Source organism: Myzus persicae, unplaced genomic scaffold (genome assembly GCF_001856785.1).
Source record: "Myzus persicae strain clone G006 unplaced genomic scaffold, MPER_G0061.0, whole genome shotgun sequence".
Classification (NCBI taxonomy): domain Eukaryota; kingdom Metazoa; phylum Arthropoda; class Insecta; order Hemiptera; family Aphididae; genus Myzus; species Myzus persicae.
The window spans coordinates 82,550-100,694 of NW_019104226.1; the positions used below are offsets into that span (position 1 = coordinate 82,550).

Genomic DNA, 18,145 nt, shown 5'->3' on the forward strand with positions numbered 1-18,145 from the left:
ACATGCGTCATGGAAAAAATAAATAACTAGTAGAATTAAAAAAACATCTTTAAAAAAAAAAAAAAGGAACTCGTTGTGTAACCTCGTTAAGAGTAACTTAACTTTTTAACTCGTTAATGCCCAGCCTTGTGTGTTATTATTATGCTTACCAGAACGACGACATACGACGACATCGCGAACTGTGATTCTGAAACTATATTGCATATTATTATACACATAGAAATAGCTCAGAGAAAAAGAAAATTATCTTTATGCAGCAGCAACAGGTACAGTAATAGTTGTTGTTGTAGACAGTGCCCTCTGCTGTATAGCGGCGATGACGACGATGACGATGATGATAATAATAATGCTCGCGAGTGACATGATCTGTCTGGCTCGTGTAAAATAATAATAATAATGACGATAATAATACCGTTTGACCCGACTACCCGAGCGATGAAAAAACAAAACAAAAAAAAAAAAACGCGAAATCCGTGCCGTGTTTCGCGGCGAGTCGAAAACGGATGTATTAAATAATAATAATAATAACGTATGGGTGGGTAGGTGTTAAGAAGGCGTTTGGTAGCCGCCGCGGGTGTGTGCAGTTCGTACGGCTGCGATATTATTATGAGTGAAATTTCAGCACCCTCGGTAATACAACAGCGGGGTCTGGTCGCGTGGTCTATGGGATTCGATAATAACACGGTGTATATCCACTACGATATTATAATAATATTATTAATTTACTATTCGAGCGGCCGAGACGTTATAATTTGTATTCGATTTCGATACAGCGTTTTTCGTGTGTGCCGTGAACGACTTTCGTTACAAAACTCACGATTTATGGTACGAACAAAATGATAGTTTTCTCTGCAGCAGTGCTAGTCGAAGTGCGCGTAACATTTTTATAGATATTTATCTCGCAATAACTTCTCATTTAATAAACAATAACAATAATTGTTCGGGGCACTGTCATGGTCGGCATGATGGTAGGTACCTACTACCTACAACAACCATTACTATACCTTTAGCAAGCACCGCGATAATAACACTATAATAATGACAATAATACATTGGTATACGGCCGCCGCCGCCGCCGCCGCCGCTGCAGTACTACGTATTTATTATAATTCGCACATAATATTATGCAAATGTAAACTGTTGTTCGGGGACTTACCTCGCATACGATAATATTTCGCCGGTAATCGGCGATTAAATCGTTCGAACGTATTAGACGCGCTCGTAAAAAATAGTAGTTTCGCGAATTTTAAGAATAGTCCGGCGTTGCAATTAAATGCTCGCGAAAAAATGTCTAGTTGGCGTGACGTATTGTAATGGTTCGAATGACGCGCAACGTTCCGGAAGCAGTTACCAACTGACATCGGACAGGTACCGATAAATAAGGGCTGACGATTATGTTTTTTTAAAATTATTTTTTCAATATTTTACCAGTTTTGGTCGTCAGTGATGAGTATAATCATGGTTTTGTGTAAAAAGTATCATCGTGTTCACGACAATGATAATATCTGGTAAAATAAATATTAAATTGAACACACAATGTTATTATTACGCGACAGCTCAACGGATATATAATGATAACAATATTGACACTATCAAAATGCTTTCTTTTTTTTACTTCGAAAATACGTCAACTTTGTTTTTGTAGATGGAATATTCGGAGACAGAATGTCTTTCCAACTGTCACTGATTTGTTATTTTTGTATTATTCACGCAGTCGCACATGCATGAGGGCATACGGCCCAGGTAGGTACATAAAAATAAGTATTTCACGTAGATAGATGTTAAATATTATTGGAAAGTGATTGTGAAATCAAAATACTTTCAAGGAAAAAAAGTTTTTATTGCGGTTTGAGGCATCAGATCGAATGCAATAATTTATGGTATTATCACATTTAACACTATTTTCTCTGGCGTCCTAAAATTTGTTTAATTTAATACTATAAGAGTATTGTTATTAATACATTTCAAAACTGAACGCCTGAAAAAGAAACTCGTTGTGATTTTTAATCCCCAAAAATGTGTAACTCCGTAACGATTACGTCCTTGAAAATATTATTGTGTTTTATGCGCCGGGCGGCTTTGGCGGGTATTAACTTTCAAATTCATTCAGGTATAGTTTTCTTGTGGGTTTATGATCGCGATATCCGTGTGAACGCGTTTTTGTTGAGTTCTCAAAGCGTTCGACATGCCTATATACGTCAAAAATATCTGTGTGTTAACGTTTTATATGTATTTTTTACGCATCATGGCGGTAGGCCATCAACGAGAAGGACGTGAGGGGAAGGCAGGCGAAAAGGGTATACTATAACAGGACATGTAATAAAAATGAAAAATTTTGATTTTAATTTCAATTTCACTCGACAGTCATCGATGTTTGTTTTCTTCTGGTTTAACTTTACAATAATATATCGATTTTATAATCTCATGGTTTTTATATTTTCGCACGATATTTAATTTTATTATGTTTTGTAATTCGATTTTGATTTTTTTATTCGATTTAAATAATTTATGTCCCTTTCTTGCGTTTTTAATTTTTAATTTATAATTATGAGAAATCCGCCGTCGTTTCGACCGTTGCGTAACAGGCCTAATACAACGAAATATTAGTTATGTATTATTATTACCTAAATGTAGTAGGTAACCACGTTATAGACCTATCAGCTATTGATGATTTTTAAACTTTAAATCGATTTGTACTAGTATATTATTATACAAATTATAAAACGATTTTTATTCTTTTATAAATCATCGATTTACATTTTTTTTAGATTTCAATAGGTATAAATGTTGAATGTCATTATAATAAATATTGGATTTTGATTTCTTAGATAATTGTTGACCATTTTTATCGATATTTAAAATAGATTTCAAGCCCACCTTATATGTATATAAATTTCTCGTGCGACGAAAAAAGGATAGTATGATGTGATGTAATTCGTACATTTTCGTGTAGAAAAAGTAAATCGCAAAAATATAATATGGGAAACGTTGCAGATCTAGTTTGGGCCCTCGAGCTACAGAGAAAATCTCGGTGTGCCGCTCATAATATAGGCCGGTCATGAGTTTTTTTTATTTGATAATGAGAAATTAGTACAAACATCAGTAGAAAATATAATAATTGAATCGAATTATTCAACCGATCAATAACTGAAGTTGTAACGTTAGAAATCCTAAGACTAGGTGGGTTAAACCTTTACTAATTACTATCCGGCGCTAGTAACACGCATAAGACCACATGAGACGTATGCCTATCTGATAGATGTAAAAAAAATACAACATCTACGCATTATATTTAAAATATTTTACTTTAATCGCCGCAAACCGGATACGTATCCGGGCGAAAAATAATGATTCGTTCCTTCTGGCAGTAAAACGGTAAAAATTACGTAATCAGTAGATAAGTACTATGTTTAAGAAGAATTGTATTATATAGATACGTCGTTAAGCGTTCAGTCTTCAGTGAGCAACGAGCGGCTAATGATGACAACATCATCTTACCTGCCTAGTTGTGCTCTGTCAAAATACGTTTTGTCGTGTTTGCTGAACAAAAATTATAGTCATTATGGATTTTGGTTTTTTAATTATTTGTCTAATAAAAGTCAGATTTAGGTTTGTCTGGACTTGTAGAGAATGCCCTACATTGTGTTTGAAACTCTACTTTTATAAATTTTCACTTTAAATAGTGTTAATATTATGCCATAATATTATTATTATTACCTTTAATTCTGTCTAAAATAATTTGTACCTACGATACGGTATTATAGAAACGTTTTACAGTCATAATTATTATATGAATTGTATTTAGAAGGTTCATTAGTCATTATACAGGTACCATAAAATTATTTTATTTACGTCGTTAATTTTATTAATCTTAAATGCTTATGAATTAGGTATGATTTATTATGATAAGTTATTATGTTATTATAATATATTTTTATTCCATACAAACTGTGTGGGTATATGCCATAAAATATAAAGTATGTACCTGTGTTGTATAATACTGAAGATAACTGAAAATAAACTATAAATCCGTACAATAATAATAATAATAATAATAATAATAATTTAATACAGCAGAGAAAATATAATTTAGTTGTAAAAAATTATTGTGACGACTTTCTTTTAAATACCTACACGAAACCGTTTAAATTCGTAAGCTTGGTGTTTTTTTTTATGACCCTGAGAAATAGATCTATATTATTATAGTTTCTTCCGTTCCACTAGTATTGAACTGCTACGTATCATTTTACAGCCGATGAAATTTGATAAAAATAATAATAACAATAATATAACGAGCTTACAAAAAATCCTATGTATACATGTCGACTTCGTCATGAGAACGCTGATAGCTGGAAATATCCATTATCAGAGTTTATTTTTGGACATTATCGCGACTGTTAACATTATTATTATTATTATTTTAATCAGCTGTATTCATATTATTATTGTGACGGTATTAATGTGGTACAGACTCGTACAACAGTGCGCTGAGTGAAATGCACTCAATTCGTCGGAATGATTAAGAATCGTATAACCAATGTGTTCACTGAAGTCAACCTTTATTGCATTAATTTGTTATTTATTGGAAAAAAATGTAGAAATTGGAGTAGTGTGAATTATTTTTATACAATATTGATATTATATTATTAATTTTTTCAAATTAGATCGTCGAAAAAGTATTTCGACTTATTGACAAGGATTCAGACGGAATCATCACGCCATCACAGGCCATGGATTTAATAACTACGATTACATACTCTTGCAGGTAATAATTTATAATTCAATAATTGCTAAAATACCAAATATAAGACGACCGTAAAAAAAGCACATTCGGAAAAAACAGTGATTACATGATTATGAATTTGTATTTTTGTAAATAATTTTTATAAAAACAGTTAGTTTATTTTCTGTCTTGATATTTGGTTTGGAAAACGTATTCAATAAATTAACCACTGACGTCTAACTGTTTAGAGTGAAATCGGGATTTGACAGCGAGAACCTGATGTGGCTGGAACAGTTATTTAGACAAACTGTCGGGAATGAAATGGAAATTAAACGGGACGATTTCAATAAAATTTTAATCACCAAAAACGTAAGTACACACCGTTCTATCGATTATATTATTCATATCCTCTTACCCCCTTTCAAAAACTCTGAATACGCCACCGAAGAATCTCACCATTTCGATATAAGGGGCACTCCACGGGCTTAACGGGAACCGTCTAAAAAAAAAAAACAACGAAAAGTGCCTTCCTATGCATTACAATAGGCATAATATTATTAGAGTGCTACACGACTTGATTTATTATTATTTGATTTATGTATAATAATTTATAATACAACTATACTACAGCAGTATACCTGTTGCCTACTATTAAGTATGAGGTGTTCTACTCATATAATATATTCTATAGCCATGTAAATTTGGTGCATCTAATTTTATTCCACACACAAATATTAAGTAAACATATAATCATGGGCGTATATGTTTTAATATTTGTATTTATAGACAGAAGCGCGGTTATAGACTCTGGCCCGGAGCGTCAAATATTTAACCGCCTTCAACTTTAAGATCGAAATATTTGCCAGTATATATAGGTACAGACGGTCCATATTATTATTATTATTTGTAATCCTCGCCATTACACTGGTATAATATTATTTCACCTGTGGGATTTGCGCAGGAAGTGGTTTTTTAAGTTATTAGGTATTATTATCATTGTAATTTAGAGCGGCAATTTTACAAACGCCTTGAAGTTGAGCAAATATAAATGCACCGCAGAGTGTAATTTCACCGACTCGAGAAAATGAGTATTAGTTTAATAAAACTGTTAACTATGAATTATCACTATCTAATACTGCGATACCCTGTAAATAATGCCTAACGAACTATGATTGGGATTTAGAAAATTGAAAATATAAAACATGTACCTACATAATGGAGTTATTAGGTAGCTTATTGTACTAAAGTGTAATTTTAATATTTGTTAATATCTATAAATAACATAAAATGCATTTATGTAGGTTAAAGAAAATTAATACATACCTATGTAACAAATGTTGCAATTTGTAAATATAATTATTTGAAACAATTTTAGCCATTCTTCACTGAACGTGTATTTCAAATATTTGACAAAGATAACTCTGGGTCAATATCTTTACACGAGTTCATTGATTCAATGCACCAATTTGCAGGACAAACTCCAGATGACAAAATTCGATTTCTGTTTAAAGTATACGATTTGGATGGTATGTTAATTATGTTCTTGCATTTAATTATTATAATATATTGTATAAGAATAATTAAACTAAAAATATCTTAACTGTGAACTATTTCAACTTTGATATTACAGTTACTTCACGTAATTTTTATCTGAACTATGATTAGTTAATAACAATACTCATAAAATAGTGTTTTCTTTATTTGATTCTCAAGTTTAATCTCGCCAAAAATGTATTCTAATATCAAAAGAAAAAATAGTCATGACATTTGTCGTATTCTTCCGCAATTTAAATACTATAATCTGTTAATTATTTCTAATTTCATTATGACGTATGGTCAATACTAAATTACCGATGATTTGAATACGAAAAAAAAAAATGTGTACTTCGTTTTCAACAAACCGGGAAATTACAATTATATTAGTCTTTATAATTTTATTAAGACCAAAAAAAAAAGTATAAAGTAAAAAAATCATTTGCTCGAACAATTGAAATTCGTCCTCGGAACTTGCAGGAGGGATGAAAAAAAATGATAACCACAAATCATTTCGGTAATATTTGTTGTTTAGGCGACGGTCTTATACAGCACCGGGAATTGCAGCATGTGATGCGTGCTTGTATGGAGGAAAACGGAATGCAGTTTTCGGAAGATCAAGTGGAAGACCTGACGATGGCGTTGTTCGAAGACGCCGACAGCGAGTCGAGAGGTGCCATTACGTACGAAGCTCTCAAGAATCAATTACAAAAACACAACGGACTATTGGAAAATCTGTCGATAAGGTAACATAAACCGTCGTTTGTATTTTGATAAGGAGTAGGCATACCTATATAATCCACACGTCCGATATTGTATCGTTATATAATCATTTTTAAATTTTTTTTTTACAATATTTATGTAATATATTTATGTATGTTTGATATTTTTATCACTCGTTGAAATAAAAAGTGTTTTTTCATCGAAATGCACGTCATAATAATAATATCATTCCATGCGATAACACTGTACAGCTAGAATTATAGGCGTCTGTAATAGATTGTTAATATATTTTCAGCCTATAGATCAGCCCGTCTGGTAAAATATAAAAGCCGTGTTTTAGTGCTCAAGCAAGTTGTTATAATATTACGTCCAAGTCGAAGGCTATCGTGAACGATAAGTAAAATAATATGAATTAGTGTTGTTTTCATTTACGAAACGTGCAAAAAAAAATAAAATCCATCACGAATGAACGTTTTCAATTTGGTATAGCTATTATGTATTTTTTTTATGGAAAAGCCAAATAAACGTTAGCTGAAAAGAAACCGATTAATTTTTAAATTTTTTTTAAAACCAGAATCGCATTTTATTTCATTGGTTGGGGAAAATTTCTCTGTTTTTTTTTTAAATATTGTAATTTACTTAATATGTACGAGTATATTAGTTGTAAATATTTAATTATTTTTCGCCTCAAGGGCGCTACTGAAAATTGGTTGTTTCTGTATTACACATTAATTGAGATACCTACCTATACCTATAAAATACTACGTAGATTATTATTATGGTAAAATTGCAGCTGTCCGTAATTCACTTATTTTAACTACACGGTTCAAACTTAAAATTTAGATATGGGTATGATGACCTATTATTAAAAATATCGAGAAAAAATTATCTTCAAGAAGTTTAATGCATTTTTTATTTTCAAGAATGTATGTTATTATAATACAAATAGTTCTTAAAAAAAAATACCTTATTTAAGTACCTAAATACCTTCATAAAAACTTGATTTTAAAATTATGAAACTTCTGCCAAATACTACAGATTTGTATATTCGATCATTAGAAACTAAATATGAAATAAACAATTAATGTAAAATAATTGAGGATCGTCCGCCATGTATCGGGTTGAAAAAAATTCCATGGTTATACAATTTGCGAACTATTAGGGTAATAGGTATTAGGTGGTATGCTCCTACATATGCCAAATTGCGTTATTTATTTTCAACAAAATATACTTTAATATTATGCAGTTAGACATTAGACAGAACACAATAACTTTTTAAATGTATTTTCATCGCAGATGAAATTATTATGGACATTGAAAGACAAACATAATAATACATTTTTTTTTTTTCAAATTACCTCAAACCTGCCATTTTTTGACTTTGTGTTCCACGACCAATGTAGGGTCTCCATGCCCATTTCAGTCTTCTGAAATAGACTTCTTTTGTAATGCAAGGGTGTTGAAAAAGGTCTAGAAGTTCTTGATTATGTCTTTTTCTACATTCACTGGTCTGATTATTCTTGTATGGTCCGAAAATCCTTATCAGAATTTTTCGTTTCAAAGGCGCCTAACCTTATTTTTCTGTTTTTTTCTGAGTGGCCATGGTTCTGATCCCCATAATATCACTAGGCGTAGCAATGCCATATATATATCTGAGCTTTTAGATTTTTTGATACAACTTTTGAACTTAATAGTTTTGTCAATCATAGTAAAAATTATAACCTTTTTTAACTCTCATAAAAATCTCTAATATTATACGTCATTGTTGTTGGTTAGTATTGATCTTAAGTAGTTGAAATGAAGACCCTTCCCCAACTTTCATTGTATAATTTTGCTGGAGATTAACGGCACTGCAGGTACAAAATACAATATTATTATTTATTATTATATTATATTTTGAGCTCTTCGGTCTATACGACTCTGCAGTATACTACTCTTCAGTACGACCCCATCGACAGACATCACGAGTGATGAATATATTATATATTTATAAATATTGCCGAAACACTTGTTGATAAAACTACACTACTGTTTTTCAGCATAGACCGCTGGTTAGTACCGCCAAAGCCAAAACAGCCGCCAGCCTCGGTCTGGGGAAAAATCACTGCCTTGCGACCGTACCAGCTGACGTTGCCGTACATGCGCAACAACTACGTCTATCTGATATTCCTGGCCGTCTATGTACTCGTCAACACGTTGCTGTTCGGTACCAGGATCTATCAATATCGCAATTCCAATATCTATACGATTCTCGCTAGAGCCTGTGGTAAGTCATCCTACACGGTTTACTATTAATGCGTCTTAATCGTGTCGTCATGTTTTATAATTTATTATCCGTGAACAGCTGCGCACAGGCATAGCTTATGATTATAATACAATACGTTTTAATATTATATGTGCACTATTATAGACTTTATTTGTGTTGAGGACCGCCTTTTGTAGATTTTGAGTAAGAAATAGTAATAATACGAGTAAAATAATGTTAGCCAATGCCCAATACTAATGGCCGTGGAGCGGTGGGCGGAGAACTTACGTAATGAGCGGGTGTGGGGTACAACCGTGCATTGCGTATCTTCTGTCTTGAAAACGTACCTATGGGTACAAGTGTACAACATGCCAAATTTTACGACCATAATAGACCATTTTACTAGATAGGTTTTTTGAGATTAGAGTTCACTTATCAACGGTTTATAAAATATTAAAGTAAAATGTATAATGTATCACTATATTAATTTCATATGTATTCTTTTTTTCTATACTATATAGTTATAAGTTTCTACTTAGTGTAACAATTTATTCCTAGAGTAATAATTATGTAAAATTTATTGTAGCCATTGGCTTCAGTCGCCGAGGCAGTTATTATCAATAATAATAAAATATATGTATAAAGGTGAGATGCAGATTTTTTTATAATATTTTAATTTTAAAACAAGTTATGATTATTTTAAAATTTAAAAAAAATATACAGTTTTAAAATACTCATAAATTGCTCCGTAATTAAAATATCAATGGAATACTTTGAGACGACTTGGATGATGTTCTTCCCTTATTGATTGTATACAGGTGAAGTCAATCTTAATTGTATGATTAACAGAGTAAACTAGTATATTGTGAGCGTACCATTTACCATGTTGTTCGTTCGTTAGACAGAGGCAACAACACGATGGTGTGGCGTCCTTTTAAAGGGATTCAACACTTTCTGTGTTTTCTATAAAAGTTTAAAGTGCATCTCAAGTCAATCGTAAAACCTGGCCTAGTAATGGAAAATAACTCCTGAAAAGGCATAATTAGCAAAAAAAAATATATAGGAAATAATATATAAAGACAATTATAAATATTTTTGTAGCTTATTATTGACATATACATGCACGTGCGGTGAAGGGCTCTGTCATTTAAATTACGCTGCAATCACACACACTAATGATCACGAACTTACTACTCACATGTTCACAAATTGAGTTGGAAAAATTTGAATGTATTATTAACTACATTGAATTCCTTAAAAATTGTCACAGTTAAATCCCCTTAAGATTTTTTATTTAATTCTTTCGAGCTATCCAACTATGGTAGGTGCTAGTTCAAAACACCGACAGTGAAAAGTAATAATTGAAAAAAAAATGAGATCAAAGTATTTTTATTTTTAAACTAAAGCGGGTTGAATGACTTTTATATTTAGTCTCTACTGTGAAATACAATGAATATATTTTTCTTCGTTTATATTTTTTATTGCAAAGTAAACCGAACCAGCTTTATATCGTTGTTTTGCATAACATTTTATGCATTTATTATAATTTAGGTAGTATGAAGTTACATGAATCTATTTTGTTATTTTATATTGATTTGCAGGCCAGTGTTTGAACTTCAATTGTACTTTTGTGTTGGTTCTCATGTTAAGGCATTGTATTACGTTCCTCAGAACCCGTGGATTCTCATTGTTTTTGCCCTTGGATCAACACATATATTTTCATAAGATCACGGGTTTTTTCATATTTGGTTATAGTATACTTCACACATTTATGCATCTACTAAATTTCAGTAAGTTCTTCACTTTACACCGTTTATTAATTTTGTGCCATTTCGTTACAACTGTTCTAATTATTTATACTTACTATAGGTACCGTCATAATATATGATCCAAATTTAAATTACGAAGGATTCACAGTGTCAGAATGGCTGTTTACCACCGACCCGGGACTTTTCGGACTCATTTCTGGATTTGCTAATCCCACGGGTGTATTGCTAATCGTTATCCTGTTCGTGATGTTCATTTGTTCACAGCCATTCGTTCGCCGAGGAGGATGCTTCGAGGTTAGTATAGTTAAAACCGGATTATGGTTTATTTTCCTAGATTATCATATTTTCACAATTAGATTTACTGTTAATTTTCAGATATTTTATTGGACTCATTTACTGTACGTGCCTTTTTACTTACTTTTGATTCTTCATTGTCCAAACTTTTGGAAATGGTTGATCATTCCCGGATTATTGTACTTGTGTGAACGTTTTTACCGTTTCTCATTGATGCGTTCCGAACACGGAAAAACGTACATTAGTTCTGGTCTACTTTTACCGTCTAAAGTCACGCATTTGGTAATAAAAAGACCACCACATTTTGATTTCCACCCCGGTGACTATGTTTTTGTGAATATACCGGCAATCGCCAAGTATGAATGGCATCCATTTACTATAAGTAGTGCTCCTGAACAAGAAGGTAAATGTTTATATTAAAATACAATTTTCATGCCTGCATTTTGAAAGTATCGAAGTAAACAATTATTTTTGTACAGATTATATGTGGTTGCATATCCGTGGAGTCGGAGAATGGACAAATCGATTGTATTCATATTTCGAAGAAGAACAGCAAAAGTTACATTTACTTAACGAAGAACTGCCTGGTTCCGTTAATAGCAAAACTTCCTCTGTAGATACTATAGAATCTTCAAAAATTAAAAAACTACAAACGTGTGTTTAACGCTATTTAAAATAAACTAACTTATACTCTTAAATTAATTACGATATTATACATAAAAATGACACAGGTCTCTTCAGAGAACATTTTCAGGAAGAACTGTGGAGGATTCTGCCAAAGGAAAATACAAGAAAGGCGGTGATTTTAGCTATACTAATCAGAGTTTTAGCAGTTTGCCAGAAGACTTTCAAATTAGAGGTTCGGAAAGCGATGGCACTTCTGGTAACTCAAAAATTCCAATGGGTAATATTAAATGCTATAGTGTTTCTTGATTAATGTAATTTATTAATTAATATACATAATTAAACGAATACGAAATTACTTTCAAATATTAATTCATGAATTATTAGAAGCGAGAAAATCAGTGAAAAAAGCTCAAAATACCAATCTCCACAAACTTGTTTTGATCAACAAGGCTCCACTGTCGAAATCATTGTCTATGCCTGATATGGAAAATCGTATTAAAAAGAGAGAACGTCTATTAGCGTATGTGCTAAATATTTTGTATTTTCTCAATGATATACATTTTAATAAAATCAAAACTAAATTTAAATATGATTGTTAATTTTCAGTTTACGAACTTACATGCGATCTGAATCCGAGAAGAGTTTCGACGAATGTCAAATGAAGAGAGCAAGACTTCAATCTCTAGGTTTGGCATATTTAAGCCCCCAAAATAAGTCGTTGGCTCAAAGTTTTCGTTACATGAGACACAAGCCGACCATCATAGCTTTCAAAACTCCGAGCTTAGAAAATTGCGAGACCAAAGTTTCGTCGTATAGTATCACAATAGAAACGGTTAGCAGTCCATTACTATTTGTGGGTGGGTTTTTGACCGATTAACATAGTTCTAAACGTTATTCAAATTGTTTCAGTCGTCCAATATGGGCAGCATGGAGTTTGTGACCAACGAAAACAAGTCAAAGGAAAGATCTAAAGAAGACAACAGTAGTCAGTCGCCCATAAATTACCCTGTCGGCAAACCGCTGGAAGTGAGTTTAATGTCAGCCGAAAATTGGCTTTCGCGGTATATCAAATAACATTCTTTTCTTTCTTTTTAAATCGTTAGATCTATCTCGTTGGGCCGTACGGTGCACCGTCCAGTCACATATTCCGAGCACAGCACGCCGTGATGATAGCCACGGGCATTGGTGTCACACCGTTCGCTTCCATATTGCAATCAATCATGCACCGTTACTGGAAAGCCCGGCACACGTGTCCAAAGTGTAAATACACGTGGGCGAGTGAAATACCTCCCACGGTGATGCATCTCAGAAAAGTGAGACGAAATAGATCTAGATTATTACGCACAATATATTATTGTGTTCAGTAGGTAAAATATTATGCTGTTATTTTCACGTTGCGTGTAGGTTGATTTCTTTTGGATTAATCGTGATCAAAGATCGTTTGAGTGGTTCGTGAATTTACTGTCACAACTAGAAATCGAACAGGCTGAGCTCGGCGGCGCTATGGAGAGGTTCCTAGAGATGCACATGTATATAACTTCGGCCTTGCAAAAAACCGATATGAAAGCCGTTGGACTCCAACTAGCTTTGGATTTGTTGCACGAAAAGGTGAGAATCAATAATAACATATTGTAATCGATTCATTCAATAATAATTACAATAAAAATAAATAATAATAAATTGCTATAAACATTAAATAAATATAATATATCGATTGATTTTTAGGAAAAACGAGATTTTATCACAGGTTTGAAGACCAGAACCAACGCGGGCAGGCCAAACTGGGATAAAGTGTTCAAGCAATTATTAGACCAAAAGAAAGGAAAAATCACAGTATTTTATTGCGGTCCGCCACAACTCGGTAGACTTCTTAGAGTTAAATGCGATCAATTTGGATTTGATTTTCGAAAGGAAGTTTTTTAGAATTATAAATACGCGTAGTCCAAGCTTTTATCTCTTTGTTATATTATTAAAGCAACATACAAAACTTGTATATGCATATTTTGTGCGTTTAAGACGTGAATGTTACCATTTTGTCAAAGAGAAGACTGTAAAAATGTTACCAATTTACCATATCGCAATCAAGTATTTTATAAAATAACAACGATACCATTAATTTTTTTTGATAATTTATTTTTAGTATTTTAATAAAAGTAAGAATTTTTCTGTCTGAATTTTATAAAGTATATTATAATAATATATATATAATATATATATATACACACATATTATATTTATATAAATTGTAATAACGAATGGAATTATTTGTGTATTATTATTATTATTATTATTATTATTATTGTTTAAATTCTAAGTGTAAATATAATATATTCAATCATTTTAAACATGAACTTAATCTACAATATTATATGCATTCATGTTGGTAATTATTTTTAAAACGAGGGTACTGTCGAAATTTATGAAATATTACAAATTTAAGGTTGTCACTTAAAAAATGCCGGTAAAAATTAGGAAACTGTTGTTTTTGATTTTTAAAATTCAATTTCATCGATTAAAAAAAAACTTGCGTTAACCGACATAAGATATTATACACAATACTTATGTGTACTTAATATTTGTTTAGCGAACGTCGAACAACGAGCCGCCTCGCACAATAAACATAACAATATTATTGAGTCGTATGACGCACTCGGCTGTGTAGTGCGCTGTGTATACGTGACTTACTTATTTGTATTGTTCAACGCGGAAGATAAAATAATGTCAAAATTGCATATAGATACATAGGTATGATTCATACCGCATATGAACTTCATGACTCGAAGAAAACGAAATAAACTGATTGTCGTGGGACATTTAAAATTATCATTGAATTTAAATACTTCTATTTAAAATATTCAATGTTATTACGTCCTATACTCCTATTTCAACATCAGCAGATAGTCGTAGACGTTTTTGACTTAGTTACTTCGTCATTATCAAAGATATGCAGATATATAGCCCAATGGGTACAATGGAGGAACCTGTTGTTCACGTATTTTAAATTATAATAAAAATACATAATATACTAGGTATAAATCATTTTATACCTTCGACAAATTTACGATGATTTAATAAGTGAGTAAAGGAAAGAAGCCAATATCTCAGAACATAATACAATATCTCCACATCACTTAGGTATATCAATTTTCGACATTCAATTGTAAATATAATTTTTGTGAATCCCAATAGTCTATGCAGCTGAATAATAATAATAAAAAAAAACTGTCTTTATAATCTTATATCAAACGCTCATATTTTAATATGTAATATTATGACTCCATAAGTACTTACTTTTAACATTAAATAAGATAGTAATTAATGATATAAAAACAAAAATATTTTGATATTTCAAAATAAAGTAAGTTGTCTCGTGTATAATTGTGTATAACTTAATGATATATAAAAAAAGAATACATGGAATACTTTTCGGCATATTTAATTTATTTTTTAACCCATTATTTATAAAGCTAAAATTTTATAAAATAATGACAATTTCAATTTATAACTATGACTGAATATTTTTGTCACACATTTAATTAATTTATATGTACATTTATTTCAACTTATTTTCACAATACATATTATGGTTTTTTTTATTTTTCGTCATACTAGAGTTTGGAGTTTAAAAAAATGCAACGTGCTAAGTCGTCGCATAATCAAATAGGTAATCAAATGATTTGGCAACGTTACACGTAAATTCTAAATCCGATCTCAATAGTGTTAGTTTTTTTGGGTTGGGTAAGTGGTGGGTTGTTTATGAATGTTGGACCAAATCGATAATTTTTATTTTCTAAATATACAAAATAAGTGTTGATTGATATTGGTTTAGTGGGAAGTGTCTTGGGGATAGGGAATTGTAGAGTCAGTTGAAGCATCTGAAGGGGCTTTGAAGGATGGACAATATGACAATAATTATGTTTGAAAATATTCAATAAAATGGTTAAATGTTCCAGTTGCAGTAAGTCAGATTTTCGGCACTAGTTTCTTTAATAAACTTGTCAGAGCGTCGAGTCGTAGTAGTTGGTTCACTTTTTTTATGTCTTAGGCCCGTTTCACATATACGCGTATCATACTGGCGCATTTTTAGTTTACATTGATTAAGTTCATAAGCGTTATACCCGTGAGAGAAACGCGCCACCGTCGTCAGAGTGGCAAGTATGAATTTAACCAATGTAAACTAAAAACGCGAGCGTACGGTACATCGAGTATGATTCGCGTCCATGTGAGACGGGCCTTAGGAGTGAGTTTGTTTTCTTTAAGAAATTGTCCAAAGATAATTATTTTAGTCAATGATATTATTGTATGTAGAACGTAAAGCTGATTATATGACATTTATTACAAAAATACAAAATTTTTACTGTTGACAAAATAAGAGTAAAAAAAAGTGAGGTTACATATTATAGCAATTAGCAAGTGTGTGGATACCGAGTGTATTATTATAACGAATCATATTTCGTGATCTCGATCGAATAAAGTTTTATTTTTCATCATGGTTAAATATGAATTGTTACACATTTTTTTTAATGAAAATGTATATTATTCAATTGAATTTGAAGTATAAGACTATGATTTATTAACTAATCGGTTTATTAATATTTACTCTACCGAAATTATTTAAATATAAATTTCAACTTAAACGTAATTTACTCAATATTTTAATGGTATAACATTATTATTTATATGATAGTAAGATAATTTATAAAATATATGATACCTGTAGAAGGTTTAAATAACCCTATTGTGATAAATTAAAAAAAAATAAATAAATTTGAGTGATAATACAACTTCAACGAAGGCGTGAGAATTCCAAAGTTCTATTCTCATGCGTCCGACGATCCTGCAGCCTGTGTATCACTTGCAGCTGAGGTTTTCTAACCTTGTGCTCTTTTCACTAGTATCGCTCCATCCGATTCTCCGGATGGTTTTTTTGCTAACTTTTCTTCCTCTTCAACAGCAATTTCTCTAGTATAAATTATTTTTTCCATTTCGTCCCTGAACTTGGGTAGTGGTGTCCTTATGAATGTTGATGGTAAATCCGGTACTAACAAGAATACTTTCCACGCGCCCATGTCCATGCCTCTAAGCAAGTCCATTTCTTCATAGAAATTCAGTATGGCGTTCTCATTTTCCATTAGCGTATCGACGGAAATATTGACATCCAAGTCTTTGACTGTATTTTCATCGGTAATGTGGTCCACGCAATTTTTCAATTTCTTCAGGTTGAAACTGGTGCAGTACAGTTTCATTTCGTTGGCCACGCAAGACAACTTGATGATGTCGTTCAGAGATGTCAGCTGTTTTTTCAAGTTTTCGACGGCATTTTCCGGCATGGTCGGCGACGAAAATATGGAGTGTACCGTGCGGTACACGTTCAACAGATCTTCAAAATCTGTGGTAATAGACGACAACATGTTAATGTAGAGGGGAATGGCGTGCGTGAATACGCGTAACCGCATTTCAACATGCGACCCTCCTTCGGGGTTTTGGATCAGCCCAATAATCAGCGCCAGGTGGAAGGCCACGCGCTTGTACATCAGGCACTTAAGTGACTTCTTGACAATGGTCAGGCTCAGGTCCAGGTTATCGCCTGAATAGTATTGATCGGGTGGGATAAGTGCACGAAGTGACACTAGTGGGTCGACGTTATTGAGATTCTCCACCGCCTCTGCTACCCGTGGTGGCAAACAGTCAGTTTTTGCATCCAGTATCACCCTCTCTGACAACAAATCATCGTACAGCTTGTCTTCAAATAGGATTAAAGCGATTATCTGTTGCAGCTGCGACCGGGTCGTTGGGGCGATTACACATCGGTTGGTGATAAGTACGGCCAGGGCCAGCGACAACCAGAGGACCGGTAAACGGCGCATCGTCGTCGTCGTTGACAGTGTTTAGGGTACGTTGTGATTCAAACGAACGGACTTGATGGAAACACGTCTTAACAGCTCACTACTCCACCGCCTTTGATTTAATTTCATTTGTTGACTTCGCGTATTCGGCTTGAACTTGTTTTTCAAAACCTGTGCACACATGTGCCTGCTTACGTGTGTTCATGACTCACAAAGAGGACAATTTGTTTCTTGTAAAAAATGTGTTGTTATTACACAGTAAACAAATGAAAAAACAGCTTTAACGAGCAGCGCTCGATAGCATATCATTTTTTTCGCATCAATATTTTACGAAGAACAAAATTTAAAAACTATTATTTGGCGATTTAGCATATTATATACATAT

The 18,145-nt window shown here is 32.4% G+C and overlaps 2 protein-coding genes across 3 annotated transcripts in view; one reads left to right on the forward strand and one right to left on the reverse strand.

Annotated features, from left to right (window-relative positions):
- The window catches only part of LOC111040213 (NADPH oxidase 5), an 84,715-nt gene extending 70,624 nt beyond the window's left edge, over positions 1–14,091 (forward strand). Inside the window, exons 5-20 of one of the 2 annotated variants that reach the window (XM_022324030.1) lie at positions 4,665–4,765; positions 4,972–5,092; positions 6,099–6,249; positions 6,792–7,002; positions 9,019–9,245; positions 10,826–11,014; positions 11,094–11,287; positions 11,369–11,690; positions 11,767–11,941; positions 12,019–12,191; positions 12,299–12,434; positions 12,521–12,746; positions 12,824–12,940; positions 13,018–13,227; positions 13,319–13,522; positions 13,640–13,837. In XM_022324030.1, the coding sequence (XP_022179722.1) occupies positions 4,665–4,765; positions 4,972–5,092; positions 6,099–6,249; positions 6,792–7,002; positions 9,019–9,245; positions 10,826–11,014; positions 11,094–11,287; positions 11,369–11,690; positions 11,767–11,941; positions 12,019–12,191; positions 12,299–12,434; positions 12,521–12,746; positions 12,824–12,940; positions 13,018–13,227; positions 13,319–13,522; positions 13,640–13,837 (2,955 nt within the window). Of the gene's footprint in view, positions 1–4,664; positions 4,766–4,971; positions 5,093–6,098; positions 6,250–6,791; positions 7,003–9,018; positions 9,246–10,825; positions 11,015–11,093; positions 11,288–11,368; positions 11,691–11,766; positions 11,942–12,018; positions 12,192–12,298; positions 12,435–12,520; positions 12,747–12,823; positions 12,941–13,017; positions 13,228–13,318; positions 13,523–13,639 lie in introns of both variants that reach the window. The other variant, XM_022324031.1, reaches the window with a different exon arrangement.
- Positions 14,092–15,943: 1,852 nt separating this feature from the next.
- On the reverse strand, positions 15,944–17,894 carry LOC111040216. Its single transcript, XM_022324033.1, has one exon. It carries the CDS (start codon positions 17,779–17,781, stop codon positions 16,786–16,788), a length of 996 nt encoding a protein of 331 aa, XP_022179725.1. The 5' UTR covers positions 17,782–17,894; the 3' UTR covers positions 15,944–16,785.
- Positions 17,895–18,145: the final 251 nt, after the last annotated feature.